This window comes from Ostrinia nubilalis, chromosome 20 (assembly GCF_963855985.1).
Source record: "Ostrinia nubilalis chromosome 20, ilOstNubi1.1, whole genome shotgun sequence".
NCBI lineage: Eukaryota > Metazoa > Arthropoda > Insecta > Lepidoptera > Crambidae > Ostrinia > Ostrinia nubilalis.
In genome coordinates, this window is record NC_087107.1 from 7000730 (window position 1) to 7028647 (window position 27918).

The 27918-nt window shown below is 38.7% G+C and overlaps 1 protein-coding gene across 1 annotated transcript in view; it reads left to right on the forward strand.

Annotated features, from left to right (window-relative positions):
• LOC135081571 (dopamine receptor 2) overlaps positions 1–24874 on the forward strand; it is a 74474-nt gene extending 49600 nt beyond the window's left edge. Inside the window, exons 2-3 of the mRNA XM_063976314.1 lie at positions 22588–22672; positions 24815–24874. Coding sequence (XP_063832384.1) covers positions 22588–22672; positions 24815–24874 — 145 coding nt within the window. The remainder of the gene's footprint in view (positions 1–22587; positions 22673–24814) is intronic.
• The last annotated feature ends 3044 nt before the right edge of the window (positions 24875–27918 follow it).

Genomic DNA, 27918 nt, shown 5'->3' on the forward strand with positions numbered 1-27918 from the left:
TCGTAAATATCCAAACCTAGTAAGCTCATACACTCAACTCTCTAAGTTACTCTTATAACAATACCGCGTCAAAAGATTATTAAACGTCAACATGCAGCTCTCATTTCCGGAACAAAGACAATATTGAATCCGGGACTGATCTTCATTCACTGTTTCTGTCAAAAAGTCCCTACACCCTATATACCAGGGGAAATTAATATTTAAGGACTTATGGGGGAAATTTCGTGGATTTCAAAAGGTTAAGGATCTTACCCTTTGTGACTTACACTTAAAGATATTTACATTAATAAATCAAGGAAGACCCAATAATAATGGATTATTTAACGTCATGTGTCATACTCGTAGCTGACAGAGTTCGTCAACCTACTTACTCGTAAGGATAGTGTTATCAATTATTTTAATCAATAATTTTCTTCCCGCAACCAAACAGTTGTAGTTCACCTCTTTTGTTTGTACTTTATAAATGGAAAAGACATTTAAAAAAATCATACCTACAATTATACCCACAAAAAATACTTGGTTGGCAAAAAGGATAAAAGTGTAAGTGAAAATAATTCCTTAAAATATTTTTTCTGCTTTTGGTAATAATTAGATTTTTATTGAATTCTACTTTTTAGCGATGTCATTAGTCTTCCCCTGATTGAATTAGTCCAAAGACTAAATCCACTTTCACTAAATCATCTAGATTGATATTTATGTAGGTTTTAGTACTTTTTTAATCAGACTGAGTGCTCGTTTATGGGTTATTCGATTCATAACTCGTCACTTTACCGAGTGTTTCGACGTTTATTTGAATTAATAACGCTGATTGAAGAAATAATTCGTGTATTTCGATTACTTTTCAGATTAATTTACAACCGTTGTTCGTTCGTGTTTTCTTGCTGGTAATCGAGTGAAGTTGACGCGGGCCGCCCCCGCGCTCCCCTCCAGGCTCCTTGCTCGTATACAACTTCAGACGTATTATGTGCGCTGATGCGCCGATAGATGGCGTTAACATGCCGCCGGCCTTGGAAGCTCCAAGCTTCCAAAATGATGATGATCGAATCTTCATGCGTGTGTCATCGAAGGGCTCCCCGATGATGCCGCAGGCGTCGACGAGATCGCAGGCGTCGACGAGATTGCAGGCGTCGACGTTTCAGCTGCAGTGGGCAGTGGTAGTGGGCAGATCTTTGAAAAGGCCCGCTGTACTGTCCCCGTCGCGGTGCGAATGTCAGCGACTCGTGAAACTCCGTCTCTGCCAGGGAAGACGCGTATGATTCTCCCCAGGCACCACTTGAGAGGCGATTGATGATCGTCTTTGATAAGGACAAGACTATCTAGTTTTATGTCGTCCTTCTGCGTTTTCCATTTTGTTCTTAGTTGAAGCTCTGCCACGTATTCTGTCGACCAGCGCCTCCAGAAATGTTGCCGTAGTTGCTCGACTCGGTCGTAGCGTGCCAGGCGACTGCTCGGCACCTCGGTGATGTCTTCACAGGCTGGAGCGGTCAACGGTCGGCCGATGAGAAAGTGGGCAGGAGTTAAGGGTAAGAGGTCGGAAGGATCTGTAGACATAGCTGATAGAGGACGGGAATTCAGGATGGCTTCAATTAGTACTAAAACAGTGCTAAATTCCTCATATGTTAGGTGAGCATTGCCTACTATACGTCTAAGATGATGCTTGCATGATCGAACTCCTGCCTCCCAAAGTCCCCCAAAATGAGCAGCGTATACTGGGATATGTTTAAATTTTATGCCATCGTTGGCAGTAAAATCTATAATTTTATCGATATTATCTTGAATTAATAATGGAAACTCTTTTTCTGCTCCAACGAAATTTTTTCCGTTGTCAGAGTGTATTTCTGCGGGTTTTCCGCGCCTTGAAATAAATCTCTTTAACGCTAAAATATAATCATTAGTGGATAAGCCACTTACTAATTCTAAATGAATGCATCTAGTTGTAAAACAAACGAATAAACAAATGTATGCCTTTATTAATTTTGAACCCCGACCTTTGCGGTTCAATATGAAAACTGGTCCCGCGTAATCTACGCCAGTGTACATAAAAGGAAAACCTGCCTCTAAACGTTCTTTAGGTAAATTACCCATTATTGGAGTTAAAGTTTTTCCTTTCAGGCGTGAACACCTTACGCATTCATGCACTGTTTTTCTAGCGAGATTCCTACCAGAAAGCGGCCACCAACTTTCGCGTATAGTGCACAATAGGTGCTGGGGTCCAGCATGTAATAAATGTTTATGATAGTATTTAAATAAAAGACCGGTAAAATGATGTTTGCTACACAACAATGCAGGATGCCGTTTATCATAATTAAACCTGGACGAATCGCATAACCTACCTCCCACACGAATTAATTTATTATCGTCAAGAAATACATTTAAACTTAAAATACCATTCGCTTCTTTACATTTTGTTAGTGGTATTTCGTTTAATAAGTTGTTGTATACAGTCGGAAACATCTGGGCTTGCGCGCAGCGTGTCACAACAACTTCTGCATCGTGTAACTCGGCGACTGATAAGGGACCGGTGCGTCGCGCATGCTTATTGCGTGTATTGTGAATGAACCTCAGTAGGTACGCTCCAGTCCGCTTCAATCTATTAAACTGTGAAAACCTTTTGAAGTCGAATAAGCTATCTGCATTTGTACAAACTGCACTAACTATTTTAAGTTTTAACTCGGGTAGATCTTCACGGATAGGTATCGCTTGAGTATCCCTTGACCAGTCTGCACAATGTAAAAAGGTAGGCCCGTGCCACCACAGGTTATTGTTCTTTAGTGCATCGATGTAAAGGCCCCTTGACACTAGATCGGCTGGGTTTTTATCGCCGTCTATATGCAACCACAGTGAATCGCCTGTCAACTCGTTTACTTCTGTTATTCGATTTTGTACAAAAGTTTTTAATAAATGTGGGGACATACGTAACCACCCCATCACGATTGTTGAGTCCGTCCAAAAGCAAACAGAATCGAATTTTAATCTAAGTGACTCAACAATCTTTTTGTACAATCTCGCACCAATTAAAGCACCACAAAGTTCTAATTTTGGGATACTGATCGTTTTCAAGGGAGCAACCTTACTTTTTGCACATAGTAGATTAAGCGAGACTACTGAATTCTCATCTATTGTACGAATATATGCACAAGCGCCGTATGCATCTTGTGATGCGTCTGAAAAAATATGTAGTTCCGTACGATGAGTGTGAGCTGCCCTAACACATCGTGGAATTTTAATGTCGTGTAAATGTTTTTGAATCGAATCTATGAATTTATGGAATTTTTCTGTGACGTCACTCGGTACTAGGTCATCCCAGTCGATTTTACATAGCCACAGCTTTTGTAAAATGATCTTAGAAATTATGACAACAGGGCCTAGGAGACCTAAAGGGTCATAAATTTGAGAAATGATTGACAACATCTTTCGTTTAGTTAATTGAGTGTTATCGCAGTTCTTACCTAACTCGGACGTAAAATGAAGCAGGTCATTTTTATTATGCCATCCTAAACCGAGTGTTTTTGTTTGTGTATGCTCGCCTATTGCCAACTCTTTTGACGAGTTTGTCGAGGTTACGTCACAGTTAAATGTCCATTTACGTAATGGATAGCAATATTGCCTTAAAATTTGTGATATTTTTTCGCAAATATTTATTAATTCAGCAGGATCATCGCATCCTGTAATTAGATCATCAACGTAAAAGTCCTCTTTGATAATGCGCGATATTTTTTCATCGTCGCATTCCTGTGCTACCTGTTGTAGGCATCGCATACTAAGGTACGGCGCTGACGCAGTGCCATACGTCACGGTATTTAACCTATACACGTCTATCGGATCCGAAGGGCTTTCTCTCCAAAGTATAAGCTGTAAATTACGCTGGTCTTCATGAATGAGCGTCTGTCGAAACATCTTCTCGACGTCCGCGCTTGCTACCCAATAATATTGCCTAAAGCGTAATAAAATCGAGAAAATATCGTTTTGAAGCCTAGGTCCGATAAACTGTAGATCGTTTAAGGATTTATCAGAGGTAGTGGCGCAGCTGGCGTCAAATACTACCCTTAATTTAGTTGTAGTACTACTCTCGCGAAATACGCCGTGATGCGGTAAAAAATAGTGTGGATCACTGTACTCGTTTATTTTTGTCATGTGACCTAAATCCCTATATTCTCGTATAAAATCCGCATACATACGTTTATATTGAGGCATACGTTCTAACTTCCGTTCTAACGAGCGAAATCGTTTATAGGCAACCGAATATGAGTCACCCAACAAATCAGCTGACTCCTTTAGAGGTATTCGAACTGAAAACCTACCATCTATTTCCCGTTTTGTCGTATTTTTAAATATTTCCTCGCATTTACGTTCATCACAGGTAAGTATATTTTCGCGAGGGCCACTATCCTCCAATTCCCAAAATTGACGTAATTGTAAATCGATAGTTTGTGTAAAATTGCATTGAATGTTTTGTTTACAACGCATTTTATTCGTATAAATTGGTCCGGAAATCAACCAGCCCAATTTCGTATCTTGAAGGTACGGACCACTTTTTAATCGTATTTTATTATCGTTTAAAATTTCCCAAAATAAGTCCGCACCTATTAATAACTCGACTTCCGAAGGTAGATAATAAGTAGGATCAGCGAGCTCGATGTTGTTTGGAATTCGTATAGTCTCAACATCGATACTCACGGGCGGTAAGAATGACGTGATACGCGGTAAAACAAAACATTGAACGCTCGTAGAAAAATCGTTTAACTTTGAGTGAATAATCAAATCGCATAATTTATTAGAGTGTGACACCGATTGTCCCACACCTGATATTCGAACAGTGGACTGTAAAAACTTCGTATACTTAATTCGTTTACAAAATGTTTCCGAAACGAAACAATGTTGGCTCCCGTTATCTAGGAGCGCTCGTGCTGTGTGTCGCTTATTATTATCGTCCAGTACCTCGATTAGCGCTGTAGATAATAGAACTGGTCGCGTCAACACCGGCAGAGGTGTATTTTGTGTTTGATTCAATGATGAATGCAATACAGTTGATTTTAATTGTGACGTACTGGATGCATTATGTGATGACGTATTAACACAGTTGAGGGAATCTTTATGTAGTAAGCTGTTATGTTTTTGTTTACATTGCTGACAAGGGCCGAAAAAACAGTCTTTAATCAAGTGACCTGGACGTAAACAATTGGGACAAAGGTTGTTATCATTGACTAATTTATGTCGATCCTCAACAGACAAATTTAAAAACATACTACATATGTATAACGCGTGATTCCCACGACATAATACACAAACACGATTACGTTTAGCTGATTTATTGTTTTCCGATTTCGCAGCCACATAACTATAACTATGTGCTTGCACTGCTGGAGATTTCACATTTTGAGACTGTTTATTGCTATTATTGAATTTATTAAAGTTGCTGTTATTAGAATTGCTATTATTATTATTCACGTTTATTATTTCTAATAAATCAGCTCGGTTCTTGAGAAAGGTCAGCAAATCGTCCAGTTTCAAGTTACGGTTAGAACCATTTGTAATTAACGCGCCCTTGTGATTCTCCCACTCACGTTCAGTGGATGAATCGAGTTTACATACGATTAAATACATAATCAGAGTGTCCCATGACTTGGTGGGTTCTCCTAATGATTCTAGGGCACGTAAATTACGCAAAATAGTGTCAATTAGTTTTCTAATAAGTAAAGGTGATTCCCTATTCATATTTGGCAAAGAAAACAACGACTTTACATGGTTGTGTATCAAAAGACGATCGTTTTGGAATCTATTGACTAATAGTTCCCACGCATGAACATAATTTGCATCTGTTAATTCCAATGCGCCTATGACCTGAAGTGCACTACCGCTAAGCGATGACCGCAAATAATGGAACTTTTGAATCGCATCTAAATCGGTACGGCAATGAATCATAGTACAATAGGAATTTTTGAATTCTAGCCAGTTGTCATAAGAACCGTCAAAGGTGGGTAATTTAATATCAGGTAATTTAATTTGCATCGACTGACCTTTTTTGCATAAATTACCGCTATTCGTAACAATATCATCACTATTGTCTTCCAAAATCGATTTAGCAAGAGAAATACATCCGTAATACTGTTCCTCAAAACTTTCTCGATATTCAATAAGACTTACAAGATCATTTTCATCAGAGATTTCCTCTATTTTACTTTGTAATGCATTAAATTCATCAAATACAGACTCCAATTGAGAAATTCTTAATTTTAATTCAATTAATTGAGGCTTTGTCAAATCGATATTTTGTAATTTTGAAATATATTTATCGAATGACGTTAATCGAGCTTTGAGTACTCCTCTTTGCCTTTTTAGGTCTGTAACGGATGTTTTTAAAGAAGTAGAACGTTCTTTGGAGGTTGACCGACTACCCTCCCTAGAAGATGTTTTAGGAATTCTAAGCTTAGAATTTGCAGAAACATATTCCTCATCGCTCATTATGGGAAGAAATTAGAAAGCAAAGAGTACGTACGGTTTTTTGCAGGATCACCTTATTCGCTTACGGCGCACAGCAGGCTGTGACGTTGCAGTTGTCACGAACACCACAAACGGCTGGAATTTTGAAAAATAACACTGTTTCAGCACTAATCGATTAGGATGGGACGTGAAAAGGAAGGATAACACCTGACCGTTGATCCGATTGATGTGTCTTGGCCTGGTTCCTCGTCTTTGGCTTCAGTTTCAGGATACGCGCCGGGCAACGACTTCCGTGCAATATCTTGAGTCCAAGGCTCCATCCGGCTCGAAGGACCAATGTTTCGACGTTTATTTGAATTAATAACGCTGATTGAAGAAATAATTCGTGTATTTCGATTACTTTTCAGATTAATTTACAACCGTTGTTCGTTCGTGTTTTCTTGCTGGTAATCGAGTGAAGTTGACGCGGGCCGCCCCCGCGCTCCCCTCCAGGCTCCTTGCTCGTATACAACTTCAGACGTATTATGTGCGCTGATGCGCCGATAGATGGCGTTAACACCGAGTCTGTTATTATTAAGTCTACAGCATTAAGGACACGGTATGATTTGATTATTTGATTAGAAAAGAATTAAAGAATTTCTTTTGTGTCTGTACAGTTTTCCTTTTAAATCTATGTTTTTACATTCACTACTTTCTGTCTCTATTTGTAGAGGTTCCTTAAAAAATTATGGGTTCCCAAATACAAACAAACACAAACTTTCATGCCTTGTTTAACCCCCTCTAAGTATATTTACGTTATTTATGGGGAACGAGCATTTAAGGGGAAGAAGTAATATTGAATAGCATGGAAAAATCTTAATCAGATGTCGGTCAAGATCTGTTCAAAACGTTCATTATTCTGTAAGAAAGCCAAGATGTAATAATGACGTCTCCAGCCTAATCAGTCCATCCCTCCCAAGCCCTCAGAAAAAGGCTGCGGCAGACAAATATGTGATCAAAAGCATTCATTTATATGCTTTTCCTTTTGAGCACGCCCCAATTTTCTACCAAAGCTAGCAAAGCCGTAAAGAAAAATACGCTTATATTCTAGCCTATTTGGAGCTTCGTTAGACGTTCGTATTCGAAATTTGAAAATTAATGATTGTCAAATGATATAATAATATAACAATAAGGTCTGCGCCGCTTGAGTTGCATAATCTTGATTTTTAAAAATATATTATTATAACTGCCAGTCTTTTTTCTGCTGAAAGAGAAAATTATCTGTATTTAAAAAATATCTGAACTGCCAGTCATTTTGCTGTGAAAAGAGAAAATTGATGTCAAAATTGAAAGTGACCCGGGAAAAAGAACATCAACGCCAGTAATATTCTGAGAGCTCAGAAAATTCGGGTTAACAACGACTGGCGAGATAGATTACTTAATTGTTTGAATTAATGATCGAAAGGCTTAAGCCTGCGACAAAATTAAATCGTCTCTAATAAAATGTAAAAGAAAAATAAAGTTCGCAGTTGTTTTATTACTTTCGGGGCAGTTTTTTGTAAAACCAATTTATTGAAGTTTGCAAAATGGAATTATGGAAATGAGATATTTCATTTTTATCTGATAGTCAGCTAAATTACGATTTTTCTTAATAAATAGAACGCAAAAGCGCAAAAATATTTAAAGAAATGGAATTCTCTACTTAATATACTTAAGTAGGTACTATTTATGTCAACTGTGCATAACTATTATTTGCATGATTTTGCGAGCTTACCATGAAATTTGTTTATTATGTAGGTATCCAAAAGAAACGTGAGGCTTAGCTGCAAATATTAACGGTTGCAGAAAAGAGCAGTTCTGTTATAAATGGTAGAATGTCTACACATTCTTCAACTTCAATCGGGGTCCAAGGTTACAAATGGCCCATTTATAACCTTAGAGCCCGATTCTACACATTATTTTAGAATCAAGGCCTATTCATAAATTATATTAAAAGCACAGAGTAATCCATATAAGTAAATAAAGATAAGTAAGTGCCTATTTGCAAACATTAAATTACTTTTAGAAAAAAGGAAGAAAGAAAAAAGATTTTTTATTTAGTCCAAAATCCTTATTAAGACTACAACATCAGTACTTATACATAGATGTTTAATTTGAACCAAAATGGCAGCCACTCAGCTGACTATTTATTATGATGATGACACACGACTATACTTTGCCTTCGGAACAATATCAGTGTAGAGACGTATGAAGCAACGCAACAATCAACATCAAACATATTTCTCCAGAAAATAAATATATTTTATATGCTCTGCCTGGTCATCAAAATAAGATCAAGCCAAAGAGTACGGAATAAAATCACGAGTACCCTACGTAAGGCACTCAGGCATCAGCACGAAAACGGAATACAGGATGAGGTAATCAAAGGAACTGACCAGCTGACTCTGATACCACAGAATAAATAAACCACTAACGTCGGGTGCTATATTGATACCACAGAATAAATAAACCACTAACGCCGGGTACTATATTCGGAGACGTAAATCTATCTGTCGATACGGGCAAAAGATTCGCTTAGTTAGCAAATAAATAATTCAAAGCTGCTAAGGTATATCAGGATGTATGAAGTGGATTTATAGTCTTCAACCATTTCTATTTTATATTCGATTAAATTAAGGCAGATGTAAACATGTACTCAGCTATAAGTTCACAAAAATAGAATCCAGGTTCAGTGCGGTTTGTGTATGATAGACAAAAAGGTTTTAAATTACACTTACCACTACTATTTCTGTAAGCTATATTGAGACGTACGTGAGCTCTTTTTAAACTAAGACTAAATATCGCATTCTACATTAAAATATGCAGTAATTATACAATTTAGTAGATTATCTTAAACTACGAATATAAAATACGATACGTTATGTAGGACGTCAGAGAAAATGCCCTTACAATATTGCTGTGGTTATAAAATAATACTATCCGGAATTCCGGATCAATAACAATAAAAAGATCCAAAACACGTAAAATCGCGCAAAATGAAAAGGCATAAAATTAGAAATGGAATACCTAAAGGCACTAATAGCGCAAGTATCACGTACCCAATCTGGATGCAATTCGAGCAAGTGTAGGAAATTGGCCGTTTGCTGCGACGCGCAGTAATGCGATGCAATAGAACGAACAACTTTTTAAGCTTTAAAGGCAGGATGAATTAATAGGTGTAGAATTGAATTTAAATAAAAAAGAAGTAGACCATCTTCTCACATATTCCAAGAAAGAGAAAAACTTGCCAAAACACATTTTGCTAACTAAAAAATTGCGATGCGTTGTTTTGAAAAAAAATTTTTTTTTCGAATGAGCGTATTAAGCAATACCTACTTTGCGATGTGATTGATACCTTAGGAAAAGTTTTTTGAGCATACGTCAGTATACCAAATTAAAAAGCATTCTGTCGAGTTAATAATCTCTTCCTTTTTGGAAATGGTTAAATGACACTACTACCAGGTTTATACTATCCTCACATAGTCAATGGGGAAGGAACATCTATGATGATAAAATTATGATGAAAATGTATTTACTTTCGGGTTTTTCTTTTAATAACTTGTTATGTTTCCTCTGATTAACACTTTTGTGTATTTGTCTATCCTGTGATTTATATTTTGGTCTGAAAAGATCATAAAATATGAAAATTGAGGTTGCGTCATTATTTTATTTACAGAACCTCGAATCAGAGCAAGGATATTTCTATGTTCAAATCACGCAGCCAACTTTATGGCGTCATAAAAACCAAAACATGAAAATTCAATAAAAGATAACTACGTCTTTAATTACAAAAATATTCAAATGAGTTGATCATAACGGCTTTTTCTATGAGTACCTATAGGGGAAAATAGACTTTTTATCGATATTAGGTAAATTTCGATCAAGGTATAAAAAATCGTTGGTATAAATAAAGCAAGCAAAAGTTTCTCTAAAATAATGATAATCAAGTCTTCCCTTAAAAAAGATGAAACAAAATATATTTCTCTATGCGTGGGTCTTTTATGAAACCCGCCAACTTGTGACCTATTTTTGCTCAAAGAACTTATTATTATACACAAAACTAGCTTTTTTTCAGCGTAAATAATGCGACCGCAATAGCATAGTAGCTCACAAAGAACGCCAATATTTACATATTTATATTGCTGAGTATCTTACCCGGACTTTATTGCTATACTTGTTGACTCCAACTGTCCTTGAACCCATAATGTAGAGTCGATTTTACCCACAAATTTGGGAGAGTGATCTCTGGCAATAGTATTGGGACCACAAATAATCTGCCCTTATTTCGTAAATCAATTTTATTGGATAAGTCAAATTGGATCTGAGTCTATGGTTTTGTAAGTAGAGGGTGGTTGTTCCTCGACTGTAAATAGAATAATTAAGTTTTTAAATATATGGGTGTCGTCAGATAAGTGGATACCTAACGATAGAAGTACTTAGTTTTAGTCAATTTCATATTTTTTAACTATGACGCATTCAAAATACGACTTATTGATACTGTATACTTTTACCAAATAATTACGTACTCCAGTAAATTTCAGTTTGCAGTTATTTTGCTAAATCTATAACTTGCAATTCAACTCGTATCAAAAGGTTATTTATTTATATGTAAAAATAAAGGTATTAACTTAGGTAACTGCGAGAATATCAGTCGCGACTCATGACGTAATGAATTTTTATTACAACATCATATTACAAGTATCGGTGGAATTCTCGAACTTAAATGGCAACACTTAGTTTTTTGGATCAGTTCCAGAGCCGCGTCTGGAAAACTTGGGGGGTTTGATGGGCATCGATATAGCAAGTAAAGCAATAACTACAATTTTGGAGCGTAAGTCGAAGGTAATAAGCGTTACAGCTGCCATGAAAGTTTTCAGTAGGGCGCCGTCAGCGGAATATCTTTAGGAGAGATAGATATTGAAGGTCAATGTTACTGGCCGTCCTTTAAGGGGCCTTCTTTCTAACGTGTGTGTCATCAGTGCCTTTAAGGCAAAAGGCATTTATGGTATCTTTAAGGGATAGACCATTTTATTGGCTAGGGTTTTTCTAAAGAGCTCTATTTATCAACTGTTGCTACATCCTTAGTGTTACATTTTGACACTCAATGGGCTCATATTCTACGTTGCGTTAGTTAAAACTAAATTAAAGCCTGAGATCGTTTTTAATATTGATTTTATCTAGAGTTAGAAGATTCTTTTCTCTGCAAAAAATTTTCCGCACACAGTTCACATAAAAATAAGGAATATCGCCTTATTCATTAAGGTGACGTAAAAAACTGACGATCAACATGACACCCAATTTTTTCCGTTCCCTTGGCTGCTGCCTATAACAAGATTAAGCAAAAAATGTTTACGACGTTAAAAAATATATTTTTTGAGACCTCGCCCCTCAGGGGCCCGTGTTAACGTTTCTCCCCCTTAAAATTATTCATAACGGTGTCATCGTATGTAGCAATATATTTCGCTGACTATACTACGTCTCATGAACATGTATATGTATGGAAAATGCAAGACAAATACGAAAATATGAAATCTGTTTTCTTAACACTCTTTTTGGCACGTTCATGATTTTATCTGATCAATTTATGTATGGAAATTATGTTAAATAGCATAGTTAGGTCGGAGATTTGTTATAATAAATAAGTTTTAGTAGTTATTATGTTCTGTATAGGGATTGCAATCCAGCGGCGTTTTCAATCCAGCTGGATTCTTGCTGGATTGACCTGAATCCAGCTGGATCCAGCGCGGATGCAGCAAATAAAAGACGACATTTTTAAGACTTTTTTTTATTAAGTAACTAGTTTTCCGCCCATGGCTTCGCCCGCCTGAAATAAGGGCTGTTTTTAGGGTTTTCCCAGACATATAGTGAATAGTAGAATGACCACGACCACTCTGCCAAGAGCGTAACGAATAAGAAGAAGAAATAGTCATACACCATAGAAATGTTAACCTCGCACTCGTTCGGTCTCATATACGCTCATTTCTTTTTACAGTACCTTTTCGTAATCTAATTGACCACTTGGCTTTGGCTTTTGTTTATTAAAGTTCTCCTTCTCTCTATTAAGTTCCATCTCAAGCTCTTGCCCTAAAGTCATTTTAACGGGTTCTGCGACATCATCTAGACCATTCTCTCCTAACTCCATGATATCTTTATCTTCTTACACATTTTGTTTATTTACTCGTTTTAACAAAGTTTTCATCTCCTGCCATATCGCATTCTTTTTGGCAAAGGAAAATAGACAGTTTTTTTTACTGCTTCTTCATACTTTTTTGGATTTTTCAATCACACTAACGTCCCAGTAACTTCGGAGAGGCGCCGTTCAACGCACAAAACAACAGAACGGCAACGTCACCGCGACGTTTTGAAAATGGCGGCAATTCGAAACTAAGCAATAGAAAATTATACGTTTGCGGATCCGCATCGCTGGATCCAGCACTGTATGCTGGATCCAGCATGTTTAAAAAGGCGCTGGATCCAGCTGGATTGCTGTATGCTGGATCCAGCAATTGCAATCCCTAGTTCTGTATGGTTCTGGGCTTCATCTGGGATCACAAAACTGTACAGTAGGTTTGTATTAAACCACCTTCTTCAGCCAACTTATTTTATAGACAAAAATAATGAAACTGTCCGAAGAAGTTAAGGCATTGTATAACTTTTCTTGCAAAATTAATCGTTACAACTTGGTTACGCAGATGTACGCAGTTTTATTTTTATTTTTAATTCCCAAATAGTTTTGTCTGCAGGTAGAAAACTGTTTGGTTTCCACATCTCTGTGGTCATTCTTGGCGTTTCTGAACGTCAAGCTTTGACACTCTTCACCGTAAGAACTTAAAACGCAATGTTCATCTTCGCAGTCTCGCGAGTGAAAAAACCGCACTTTTATCTCCCGCAAATCGCATCATAACTAGGGATTGCAATCCAGCGGCGTTTTCAATCCAGCTGGATTCTTGCTGGATTGACCTGAATCCAGCTGGATCCAGCGCGGATGCAGCAAATAAAAGACGACATTTTTAAGACTTTTTTTTATTAAGTAACTAGTTTTCCGCCCATGGCTTCGCCCGCCTGAAATAAGGGCTGTTTTTAGGGTTTTCCCAGACATATAGTGAATAGTAGAATGACCACGACCACTCTGCCAAGAGCGTAACGAATAAGAAGAAGAAATAGTCATACACCATAGAAATGTTAACCTCGCACTCGTTCGGTCTCATATACGCTCATTTCTTTTTACAGTACCTTTTCGTAATCTAATTGACCACTTGGCTTTGGCTTTTGTTTATTAAAGTTCTCCTTCTCTCTATTAAGTTCCATCTCAAGCTCTTGCCCTAAAGTCATTTTAACGGGTTCTGCGACATCATCTAGACCATTCTCTCCTAACTCCATGATATCTTTATCTTCTTACACATTTTGTTTATTTACTCGTTTTAACAAAGTTTTCATCTCCTGCCATATCGCATTCTTTTTGGCAAAGGAAAATAGACAGTTTTTTTTACTGCTTCTTCATACTTTTTTGGATTTTTCAATCACACTAACGTCCCAGTAACTTCGGAGAGGCGCCGTTCAACGCACAAAACAACAGAACGGCAACGTCACCGCGACGTTTTGAAAATGGCGGCAATTCGAAACTAAGCAATAGAAAATTATACGTTTGCGGATCCGCATCGCTGGATCCAGCACTGTATGCTGGATCCAGCATGTTTAAAAAGGCGCTGGATCCAGCTGGATTGCTGTATGCTGGATCCAGCAATTGCAATCCCTAATCATAACGCACAACGCATTCGCAGCAAACGCATCTACGCATTCAAAGCTCAAATTGCTTGTGACCCGAACCCCCTGCAGGGGAAGTGAAGCCGATCCATCTTCATCCCGGAGTGTCCCGGAGCCAGCAGTGGTCGAGCTGACGGAAGGGGGCCCGAGATTGGCTCAGAGGTTAGTGGGACCAACTATTTCTCCTCTGCAGGCAAAATCATTTGGGAAACGTAATTTGGACTTCCGATTAAGATCCCGCCTGGTGTGGCTATTTACACGCCACACCATAGTTTTGTGGTCCTTCAGCTTGGATATTGCATCAGCAATTTTCGCAGCATAATTTTCATGAAATTCACGTAATTTTGGTGAACTTTTAGAAAATTCCAAATTTTGACATCTGTCGGACATCTTTGGAAAATTTTCAAATTAAGATTTTAAAATTTAATTTTATCGCAAATAATTTTCGGGGTTATTGCATTATTGTTACGCATTATAATTTCAATAGGTACGGTTAAGGAACCTGAGGTTATTCTGGGTACAATTTTGGACCGAACGTTCGCAATTCCGCATATTCGCAATTCCGCATATTCGTAAATAATTTTGATATTTTTATTTTTTGTTACGCACTTTTATAATTAATAAATACGCACAATGGAGGATTTTCAACGTAAATTGAAAATTCTTCACGCAAAAAAAGACGCGATATTTCAGAAAGTGAATAGCATTTACGAGCTTTCTTTAAAAGTGACATCATTTGTGGATACTCGGTCAAACGAACACTTCATGATCGAGTCGGAATCTATTGACGCATTACATTCCAAATTTGAGGCTATTATAGATAGTATAAACGAATTTAGTTTATTAGAAAACGCAGCGGCAGTGCCTGATTATAGCCCAATGATAGCTTTGAGGATTTATACACTCGCATCAAACGGATGAGGAACAAGATGAGTGCCTCTTCAGCCGCGTCATCAAAACCGGAAACGCATACTCATAAGATCAAATTACCACCTATTGACATTCCGTCATTTGATGGTAGCATGGAAAAATGGCCGGTTTTCTATGAATCCTTCAAGGCTAATATACATCATAATCCCCAGCTGACCGACTCGCAGCGTGTGCAGTATCTGGTAGGGAAACTTACGCATAATGCCCTGAAAATTACAGCAGGCATAATTCCGACTGGTGATACCTATCGCGTACTTTGGGACAGTCTGGAAAAGAAATATCAGGACAAGCGTCGATTAGGCATCCATTACTTAAGCAACATCTTAGATTCCAAAACTTGTACATCATCTGCGGGAAGTTTGGATAATTTCATACAACGATATGCCTCTTCGGTCGCAGCTCTAGAACAGTTAGGTATAGAGGATTTGACTGATTTTATATTGCTCCATTGTGCCCTACGCAAGGTTGATGGGCAAACAGCTCACGCCTTTGAATTTTCAGTAAGAGATAAGGAGTTGCCCACCTCAGATGATTTTATAAAGTTCATGCAAGATCAAACTAAGATTATGACGCTTTCTAATAATTTCAGTAGTTCGAATTCGCAGTCGAACACACGCGGCTCGAACAAACCAGCTGAGACTTTATATAAATCTTTTATGTCAAACGCAAATAATAGTAACAGCTCTTGTTTATATTGTAACGAGGGCAACCATAGAATTTACAACTGCAATCAATTCAAAGGTTTAAGTTCTCCGCAAGCGAAGTTTAATTTTATTAAATCCAAAAATAGTTGTGTCAACTGTCTTAGCGCATTGCATACGTTAACTAATTGCAAATCCACGTCAGTTTGCAAGCAGTGCGGTAAGAAGCATAATACACTTTTGCATTTTGAGACGAGTAATGATGATATTCGCAAAAATACGCATACGCATGCTGTGCACATGAGCACGTCCGCACCGGTTCATTCCGCCGCAATGGACTCGAACCCGGAATTACGCGCAGTGAGTCGCGAACCCGTGCAGCTTACCCATACTGCGGGGAGCGCAGCTTCGAATGAGAAGCCACCGCAAGGCGGTTCTTCGCTGTCTTTTAGCGTTAAATTAAAGCCTAATTCTACAATTTTACTTTCAACCGCGCAAGTGTATGCCATGCAGCCTAATGCTAACAATTATAAACGCATTATTCGATGTTTGATAGATAGTGGCTCTCAGAATAATTTAATTACAATCGATTGTTGCAAATCTCTGAATTTAGTTGTCATTCCACTTACGAATTCATACGTAAAGGGTGTTGGTTCATCATCGAGGCCAATACGTGGATACGTGGACATGGTGATTCAGTCGCGTATTGATTTAAACAATAAATACCGAATACAGGCGTTAGTGGTAGATTCTATAACTGATCAACTGCCTGCGCACTTTATTGAGAATTGTAACATGGAGTATTTGAATGATTTGCCGTTAGCGGATCTTACCTGGAATGTGCCTGGTAATATAGACCTAGTTCTAGGAGCGCAACTATTTCCGTATATTTATCTGGGAAATCGAGTGGATTCTGGCTCACAAGCTCCGCCAGCTTTATCTACTGCTTTTGGTTACGTGCTCATGGGAGGTAGTCAAGGTGTTAATAATAGTGCAACTTCATTCTCAGCATTGGCGCTAGATGAAATGGTACATAAGTTTTGGCAATTAGAGGAGTTACCGGTCAAAGGTTATTTGAGCCAGGAAGACACGATCTGCGAGAATTTATTCGCATCGTCTGTCTCGCGAGATGACACCGGTAGATATTGCGTATCTTTACCTTTCTCCAAAGATCCTAGTAACTTAGGCAATTCTCGCACTCCCGCCCAGCGACGATTTATGGCCCTGGAAAGGAAGTTTATACAGGATCCTTCGTTGCAAGAGCAATATAATAAGGTGATCCAAGATTATATTGATAACGATTACCTGTCTGAGGTTACTTCAAATAACGCTGATGAGGGATATTATATTCCACACCACGCCGTCGTGCGACCTGACAAACCCATGCCGCGCATAGTACTAGATGCGAGCGCGAAGACACACACTGGTGTGTCCTTGAATGACATTCTTCACGTCGGTCCTAATTTACAGGCCGATCTGTTTCTTTTATTACTTGATTTTAGACTTTTTCCGATAGCCATTACGGCTGATATTAAACAAATGTATTTGCAGATTGGTGTTATTGATGACCATCGCAAATATTCCAAGATATTGTATCGCTTTCATGGCAATGAGCCTATCCGCACATTTCAATTCAACCGCGTCCCATTTGGGCTTAAATCAAGTCCGTTCCTAGCTATGCGCACTGTGCGACAGCTAGCGTCTGACTTGAGCGCAGAATATCCTGTCGCAGCTAGTATTGCTGAGACTAAGTTTTATATGGACGATCTCGTTCATTCTGTTCCTGATGAGAAGACTGCCGCTTGTTTGGCGCAAGAATTGATCTCGCTATTCAAGTCCGGTGCATTTGACTTAGTCAAATGGTGTAGTAACTCTCGTACTTTATTGGAGAATCTCCCTGAGTCACACCGGAGTCCTATAAACTTTTCAGAAGGAAACAATGTCTCCTCTAAGATCCTTGGTCTTTCATGGGACCCTGTAAATGATTCCTTCCATTTTAAGGCATCTCAGATGATTGAGAAATGCACAAAACGGAATATTCTTTCGGTTGTGGCCCGCCTGTTCGATGTGCTCGGTTTGATAGCTCCGGTTATATTATACGCCAAGTTACTTATTAAAGAGCTTTGGCTTAGTAACGCAGGCTGGGACGATACACCTTCCGAAACAATAGTACAACGTTTTTCTGCATTAATCCAAGAGCTACCCTTGGTTTCCACTGTGAAAATTCCACGTCATATTGGGGTTTCTGATAGTTCTGTTGTGAATATCGTTGCCTTCTGCGACGCAAGTATGAATGGTTACGGTTGTGTTGTTTACTTGCAGACGATAGATCAGGAAAATATAACGGTCAGATTATTATGTGCCAAATCAAAGGTCTCGCCTACAAAAATTCAAACGCTCGCGCGTCTCGAGTTGTGCGCAGCGCTTTTAATGTCCAAGTTAGTAAAACTTGTGGCTGATACTTACCGCAAACGCATTACTATCGCAAATATATACGCATTTTCTGATTCTACGATCGCATTGTCGTGGATACGCTCGTCACCGCATCGATGGTCGGTGTTCGTGAGCAATAGAGTCGCGCAAATACAGGAGAATATATCTCCAGATAATTTTCATCATGTCAGAGGAGAAGAGAATCCGAGTGACTGTCTCTCTAGAGGCTTATTGCCTTCTCACCTCGTTAATAACGATTTATGGTGGAAAGGACCCACATGGATGCAATCGCTACCATCGGAGTGGCCTCTCGCATCTTTTTCTCCTACTGATTGTATTGATTTACCTGAACATAAGGCTAGCGCATTTAATTAGTATTTAACATTTCTGAGGTGTACACTGTACCCTGGTACAGATGGTGTCACTTGCGTAGCGATGGTTAGGACCAAATATGGTAACTTTAACGTCCTGTCGTGAAGTTGTACCCAGTACCTACGCAATAATATATTTTACTTTAACGCGTTTAATTGTTTATTGTTAAGTTATTAGACTCGAGGTCTGAGTTCTTTTGATTTATTTATTTTTTCTTTGAATTTACACCGTTGCATTGCAAGGATTGCAACGTATTAAGTTCACATTAGTGAGTTTTTTTGAAAGTTTCTGCGAACTTCCAAGGCGGGGAGTATGGTTACGCAGATGTACGCTTAACTTTAGTTTATTTTTAATTCCCAAATAGTTTTGTCTGCAGGTAGAAAACTGTTTGGTTTCCACATCTCTGTGGTCATTCTTGGCGTTTCTGAACGTCAAGCTTTGACACACTTCACCGTAAGAACTTAAAACGCAATGTTCATCTTCGCAGTCTCGCGAGTGAAAAAACCGCACTTTTATCTCCCGCAAATCGCATCATAACGCACAACGCATTCGCATCAAACCACCTACGCAGTCAAAGCCCAAATTGCTTGTGACCCGAACCCCCTGCAGGGGAAGTGAAGCCGATCCATCTTCATCCCGGAGTGTCCCGGAGCCAGCAGTGGTCGAGCTGACGGAAGGGGGCCCGAGATTGGCTCAGAGGTTAGTGGGACCAACTATTTCTCCTCTGAAGGCAAAATCATTTGGGAAACGTAATTTGGACTTCCGATTAAGATCCCGCCTGGTGTGGCTATTTACACGCCACACCACAACTTCTCATACAAATACCAGCGGAAAGTTCTCAACTGGTATCAATAAACAACAAACTAAGAAAATGAATTCCTGCAGCAAACTCCTTAGGAGCGTTTACATTTTATTTTCCTTGAATACACAACTTGCGAGATGCAGGGCACAGGGCTGTAGTTGGAGGTTAATTTATTTTTATAGTTAGGCTGCGATGTTAAACTATTAAATAAATTAATATTCTTTAGTAATAATTGATTTTTAAAGTGACTGTCTTCTGAAATAGTCACCGTCGATACTGCTGCACCTTTTAAATCTACTAGGTATGTAAGTACTAAACGTTAAGACACCCGCACACAGGTGACTTTTATCACCGTGACAGTGTGTCTCCCATAGATAAGAATAAGTACCTACTACGTAGTCTCTCTCGTTCTCTTTATAAAAGTGTAAAAGAGCAAGACATACTGTCACGGTGACAAAAAGTCACTAGTGCGCGCATACCCTTACCTACTGTTTTACAATTTCAAGCCATTTTACGGCAAACATTATTATTTTAATTAAAGTAGTATCAAGGAGGGGAAATGCATGTGTGACACAAATTACAAATGTGTCACACATGCATTTCCCCCTCCTTGATACTTACTTCAGTATAATGTTTTTGGGCGCAATTACGCAACATTGTTATGACACAAATAAATGGTTGTTACCATAAGGGGCCACTCTTTGCCCTGCTACGGCCCTGGACCACACAATAGAGACGCGCTGCATTAAGATATGCAGTTGCAATAAGCAAACGCCCTAAGCCGCTACAAGGGGAACCAAACTTTGATACTGAGTAATGTGAAACTCCGTGAGCATACAGTCCTTGTTAGTGTAGCAACTTCGCATTTATGACGAAGTGTTTTAGGTTCCATTTTGCTGGGCAGATTTGGTAATTTTAATATATTACTGTTGTTTTGGAGTTAGTGTTAGCTATGTGTAGATTAGATTGTTGTTTCTCTGATTTGTTGCCATCTTAGCCGCCAGTAACTTGAAAAACTGATTAGATTTAAAAGGAAAACTTATTAGATTTATGTATTATGAACGTAAACTAGGCACTAGATTTTATCATTTTTACTACTAAAAAATTTAAAATAAACTAGCGAGGTAGATGTAAACCTTTTAATGTCATATTCTTAGTCTAGAAGATACATAAAATCTTGTTCACACATTGTTGTCAAAATATATTTCTTGTTGTTAAGTTAATATTTAGTAACCATGAACCTTAACAAAGTTAACAACCGAGAATAAAATATAAATAAGTTACACAACAAACACTTTATCCGTTACGAAAAGGTGATTCTCAAAAAACACAAAAATTCGCAACATTTCATAAATCTTTCCCAAACTAAAACTTCATAACAGCCGAAATTCCGAAATACTCGTAACGCAAACAAAATGTCTCTCAGCACAATTTCGCTGGACGTAACAGATGCAGTCAGCTTTAATAATGCGGCCCGAAGTTTTTCCAAAAGCGGGGAATCACCCAATATTTACATGACAACGTCGGCCGCTTGATTAAAGAGTGAGAAAGGACACCTCGATGTCAAAGCTGCTGAAAACGAGACATAATACAGGGTGACTTTGAAATCGTTGGCATCCTGTTCAAAGTCACCCTGTATACGCTTGTATTTAGGGCTCTATGTTTTTGAGATACGAGGACTCTCCTCTGTCTAAATATCAACAGTATTTGACTGGCTATATGCGAATTCCATTTAAGGCAAAATTTTCAATGGTCGGATAACTTTAAACTGAAGAATAAGACACATTGACAGTATTCAGTAGGGCAAATAAGTCAAAATAACAATTTTATTTTTCAGTTAAAACATAGTGATGATTAAAAAATCAGCTCTAAATATTTTAAAAAATATTTTATCGGGTTTAGTGTTGAAATCAACCATTTTATCTCAATTAAGTTCAAAATAATAAATAATTAGAAAATGTGTTCGGTTTAATGAAATTCAGGATTTTTCATGTTTGATTTATTTAATTCTGAGATTTCTTTTACAGTTTTGTAGAATTGAAAATCTCTGTCATTATTGCATCTAAAAACAAATGAGGATCAGTTCTGATTAGCTCCTTTGTTTAACCTTTCATGCTGATAAAACAAATGAATAGCGATAAGCTCCAGCTCTCATTTGATGTTATACAGGCTTTATGAATTGCCGTCCGCTATTCATGAAGTAAACAGGCAAGTCAAACAAATTGAAAATTCCGCTCATTAGGGTTATCAACGGCGCAATTAAACCTTAATCGAATCCGCCTATCGAGAGGAAAAAGCGGATTACAATGCTAATAGCCTTTTGGCACCCCTGAAACTTCATTTCCTTCCCTGGTGATAATTCTAATGAGTGTTTAAACTTTTAGCACCCTCCAGTCTAATGAATTGATCAAACTGAACGTGAATTTACGGGGTTGTTTCGGATATTGCTATTATGAAAATGATGACGTGTGGATTATGAGTTATTAGTAAATTGTTTTAAGTATCAACGAATAAATTAATTACCTAGCCCTAAACCAGAAAATGGCGGTGCGCTGGATGCAAGTCGCCACCAACCGGCCATAGTGGAAATCATTGGGGGAGGCCTATGTTCAGCAGTCCTATGGCTGAAATGATGATGATGATGAAACCAGAAAATAACAACTAGCTATAACTGAACCAATCTGAAAATCATTGGGGGGAGGCCTGTGTTGAACAATAGACGTTCTTTGGCTATAACGTTGTTGATGATGTTATAAACAATTTTGAACTAATATGAACATAATGAACAAATTACGTGTTTGACCCTTACAGCTTTCTTTTAATTTCAACATCAATCTTTTAAACTGCGATCTCCAACCCGCCTGCCAAGCGTGGGGATTATGGCAAAACCCTCCACTATAGTGGAGGAGGCTCATAGTCCAGCAGTGGACTGTAAAGGGCTGTTGACAGCCCCCATTAGGATTCAAATCCACTAAACAGCTTTAAATTACCTACATCAGCAACATTCATCTACGAGCTTACTATATTATGTTATCGCTGCTGAACGTATAAAATCATTTCTAAACCAAGACGGAAAGCGAGTTTTTTGCCATAGAAATGAAATCTTCTTAGAGCAAGAATTGCCCACTTTTGAGCTTTTTAAGCTTAAGCAAACAATTCATTAATTAAACCTTTTAATTGTTGCAGGGCATTTCTAAGAATACTCTGCGTGTGTTGCCCCAGAAAGCTGAGGCGAAAGTACCAACCTCAGCTCCGCTTCAAGCAATCCCAGGTGAGCTATATATGTAACTGTCATAATTACACTTGAGAGCAAATAAATTGGACCACAAGCAAAGCATAAGGAAAAGAATACAAAATAATAAAGGTAGACTAACAATTTAGGAAACTTGTAAAAAATAATTTTCATTCTATTGAATCAAGATCCTTGATCTCTGAAGTTGATCTCATCCAAAAGACAAAGCGATAATTTATTAATCTGTTATCTCGTGCTTTTTAAATTCGAGCCTACCGTCAATACAATCCAATTGAAAGGAAATTATTAATAGAATTGGAAATGATACGAAAATATCAACGAAGGCCGTGTTATTTTGGTCTTTGTATCATTGAATAACCATTTGAGGGTTCCATTTAACTTCGAGTAGGTATTGAGGATAAAGTAACATATAATTGAATTTGTTCGTGTTCGATCGTTAATTCATTGAGCTTTACATTTTCCATTGATAGGTAATCCAAATAGAAGCATAAAGTATAATTGTATCAAATAGGTAACTAAATTCATGCTGCTTAATTTTCTAGAAAGTTAAGAGGTTATAGAACTTATCTAAAAATAGTATTAGCCCGCGGCTTCACTCGTGTGAATTTTGGTCGGCTACTCAATCAGCAAATCTTTTCTCTTTAAAATATTGGCATGATGCGTTACATTTTGAAATCTTAACAAATGGTCCGATTAACTTGCTCTCAAGTGTACAGACGATAGAAAATATTAAAATTTGATTTGCCGTTAGCGTCCGCTTTTTAATTTAGATGCTGATTTTATTTCCAGTTGCGCACAACTCGCCGTTATTACTCATCGAGCGAACTGATGGGCATTCAGCAACTCAGGCAAAACTCCTGCGAACAGACATACATATAGCGACATATTTTTATATATCTCCATGTCCCCAAGTGCCTTTAATCTTCCAAGAGTTAGCGAATTAGAAGACGCCTTCAGATTTTCGGACTTAGGTCTTTTTCTACGGAGGTACGTGTGTTGATGAGCATCAACTGCACTTTTCACTTGTCCTAAATGTATAGAGCAGGTCTGGGGATAGGACAGACAGATATTGACGTATTCATATTGGTTCATTAGACGTGGCTATTTCTAAGCTGAAGAGACCAGTACAATCCGCATTGATGCAGTCTTGAATGTCTGGTTTCAAGAAAGTAACAAACTCTACATTTACATAATCATGTGTTTCATTAACTATTTTCATTGAAGAAAATCATGTTCATAGTAAAATTCTCAAACACTTTTGCTTTTACGATTTTCATTTCAAACCAATTGTTTTGATTTGGTTTTGCTCAGGGTTGGTGACAACTCTCCAATTATGTCCAATCAATTTCCTTTTGTAATTAAGATCTGGCAAAACGATTTTTTCTCTTAAGAATTTATAGGGACCTCTTTAAATAATAATTTATCAGTTAGGGAACTTTTAACAACCTCTTTGCAAAAAAGATTTAAAATTTAATTAATTCTTAAGTCCCCCTGGATCTGCTCAATTAAACCTCCACAAAAATTTTGCGTCTGCACTTGGTTTGTTCAAAAACTAATTTTGTGTCCCCCTTACTTGTGTGTCTATCTCACTTCACTAACATTTGCAATACCCCCATCTGTTCCCTGCATGACGCTTTTATTTGGAATACAATGTAAATTCATTGATCCAATTTGTCTTTTTTGATTGCTCTGTTTTTTTCTGTGCAATTATTTGTACTAGTTTAGCTAGCGAGTAGCGACTATTGTTTGAAATAGAATGCATGCATAGGGTAGTTGACACCACAAATCAAACATAGGTACTTTTCCTGTAGATTTGTTTATAAAGGAAGCTCTGTCATGACATTACTAGTATGTGAACTCAATTGAATTTTGCAGCAAATTGAATATTCGGGTTTCAGGGCTAGATTTGGGTAAAAGTTTTTAAGGTGATTAACGGTGTCTACTACCAATTGATTGTTCAAAAGTGTTATATCTACTATTTACCCGTTTGTATAGATTTTATATTACAGATATTATCGTTTCACTTTTCTCAATTCAGATGTTAACCTGCTTAGACCATTTGAGACGTTATCTTAACTATACTTTCTATTGATTCCAAATCCATATCAATGTTGATGATTTGTTGATGCTTTTGTATTCACATGAGCATTTGTTCCACAGTATCCAGTGTCGACGATGATGTACTCATCTGTGTCTCAGCACGAGATGTGTCGCTTGTGACATCAGGCGCGCGCGGGCACTTGCCGAAACGCTCGCGCGCGATGCTCCTGATGCAGGGCGCGTCGCTCGCTGCGGCCCGCGCGCCGGAGCAGCGACGCCTGTCGCGCTCGCAGCCTAGAGCGCACGCACGCGCCGTACGACGACGCGCATCTACAAGTGCAGTGTTTAGACCGGCATCTGTACCCAGGACATGGCCCGTGCTGCCAAGACGCGGAATCGCTTAGTGAAATTAGTTTAGAAAGCGATAGTAGGAACCCTTCCATCAAGAAAAGCAAAAAGAAAGTCACTTACCAAATCAAAGCTGACGTCATCTCTAACTAAGCTTCTTCAACACGCTGCTTACTTAGCATCTGGTCTATCCATCACTGTCTCTCATGCCGGCATCTTGCTTTGAGTGAGAGAGAAGGCAGCGCGCGCTGCTCCTGATGCAGGGCGCGTCGCTCGCTGCGGCCCGCGCGCCGGAGCAGCGACGCCTGTCGCGCTCGCAGCCTAGAGCGCACGCACGCGCCGTACGACGACGCGCATCTACAAGTGCAGTGTTTAGACCGCCATCTGTACCCTGGACACGGCCCGTGCTGTCAAGACGCGGAGTCGCTTAGTGAAATTAGTCTAGAGAGCGATAGTAGAAACCCTTCCATCAAGAAGAGCAAGAAGAAAGTCACTTACCAAATCAAAGCCGACGTCATTTCAAACTAAGCTTCTTCAACACGCTGCTTACTTAGTTTCTGGTCTATCCATCACTGTCTCTCATGCCGGCATCTTGCTTTGAGTGAGAGAGAAGCCAGCGGACGCCTGTCGCGCTCGCAGCCTAGAGCGCACGCACGCGCCGTACGACGACGCGCATCTACAAGTGCAGTGCTTAGACCGGCATCTGTACCCAGGACACGGCCCGTGCTGTCAGGACGCGGAGTCGCTTAGTGAAATTAGTCTAGAGAGCGATAGTAGGAACCCTTCCATCAAGAAGAGCAAGAAGAAAGTCACTTACCAAATCAAAGCCGACGTCATCTCGAACTAAGCTTCTCCAACACGCTGCTTACTTGCATCTGGTCTATCCATCACTCTCTCATGCCGGCATCTTGCTTTGAGTGAGAGAGAAGCCAGCGGACGCCTGTCGCGCTCGCAGCCTAGAGCGCACGCACGCGCCGTACGACGACGCGCATCTACAAGTGCAGTGTTTAGACCGGCATCTGTACCCTGGACACGGCCCGTGCTGTCAGGACGCGGAATCGCTTAGTGAAATTAGTCTAGAGAGTGAAAGTAGAAACCCTTCCATCAAGAAGAGCAAGAAGAAAGTCACTTACCAAATCAAAGCCGACGTCATTTCAAACTAAGCTTCTCCCACACGCCATTTACGTAGTTCCGGGTCTACCTATCTGTTATTGTCGTTCGTGCTGGCATTTTGCTCTCAGTGAGATGGTGACGCTGGTCGCGTGCGTTTCCTGGAGCGCACGCACGTGCGGTATAGATAAATAAATAAACATTCCTTCCTAATTGTTGCTCTTGAAAATATTATTGAAAGAAAACCTAGAAAAATAAATTTATCAAATCAAATCTTGTAATTAAATTAGTCAATTAAAAGTTTAAAAATCCCAAAAATTACTGGACTCCTACTACAACATTCATAACTGTTACCTTAGCTGGTGGACATATTATAAAACAAAACGTAAACTAGTCTGAATACCTACTTATGTACGAGTACACTGATGGTTGGACTCACTAGACAGATGTCACAATAATAGCGCTAACAACATTGACTATCTTATTTAACAATCAAGAACGCACTGCACCGTACGATGATACAAATATGATACAAACCTCGATGCACAAAAGGGAACCTAAAGTAATACAACATAAAAGGCCATAGTACTGTATAATGGTTGTCCAATACGAAAAAAAGCTCTCTTTGCCCTTAAGTTATTATTCACAAGATGAGTTAAATTAAGTGAACTCCTAAAATGGTAGGTACATGAAATCACTCTTTGACACAAACCATACCAAAGCCGTAATCCTCTAGTTAAGTGATCTCAAATCAGGAGCTGTGATTTACTGGTTAGCTGTAAATATTTTATTATTAGTTCAGCATCCGATGCTTCTGTACATTTATTAGAGGGAAGTAAAGCGCTTCAATTTTGTAAATAAGTGTGTAAATACTCAGCAATATTAGGAGGACATAAGAACTAAAGTTTGTAGTTATAGGTACATTGTATACATCGTGTGATTGAACCACGAGTAATGCGAAAACTTTATTCACTTATATGTATTTGTAGAGTTTATAATGTTGAGTCTTAAAGTTAATATTTCGCACACAGTGGAACAAAAATTCTTGCGATATTACGCCCTTATTCACAAACACTACTATGAGCTATGAGGTCTCACACTGCGCGTGGACGCACAGGGTCACACACGAACCAATCACAGAGCTCTATTCCACGCTGTGCGTTCGATTTGTTGCTTGACTTAAGGCTTGGTATTTCTGCTAAAGTAGGTATTTCGCGCTGTCAAAATCTGCGCGCGCAATACTTCTCCGAAGACAGCGCGCCAAAGAGCTCTCGCGGCTACACAGTATAGAAATACGCAGTTGGTTAGATTAGGTTGACTTCCTTCCGTTCAAGCGTCACACTCACAGCACTTTCTAATGCAAATCATATCCAAGTGATACAAATTAAAACAACTTTCAGAATTTTTGGGAATATATTTTAGAATCGTATAAATATAAAATATAACTGCCAAAGTAAACACGGTTCAAAGAGGCGTGGCGTCACCCGACCTTCCGGAAGTTCCGCGCCGGCCAAAATAATTTCAAGATTACGTCACCCGACCTATTGGTAGGTCCTCGGGAGCTTGAGCGATTGGAAAAACATTTCATAATCAGTTACTCGTAGTAGCGATTATTTAGAGCTTGGATAATAAATTATAGTTGTTGCAATTCACGAAACTTTGCATGTGGTTAATTACATTAATCAGTACACGCATCAATTTTGTTCAGTCTTTTTGTTTATGTACGGGGCTCTGTATCGAAAATCACTATGAGCATCACACGCGGT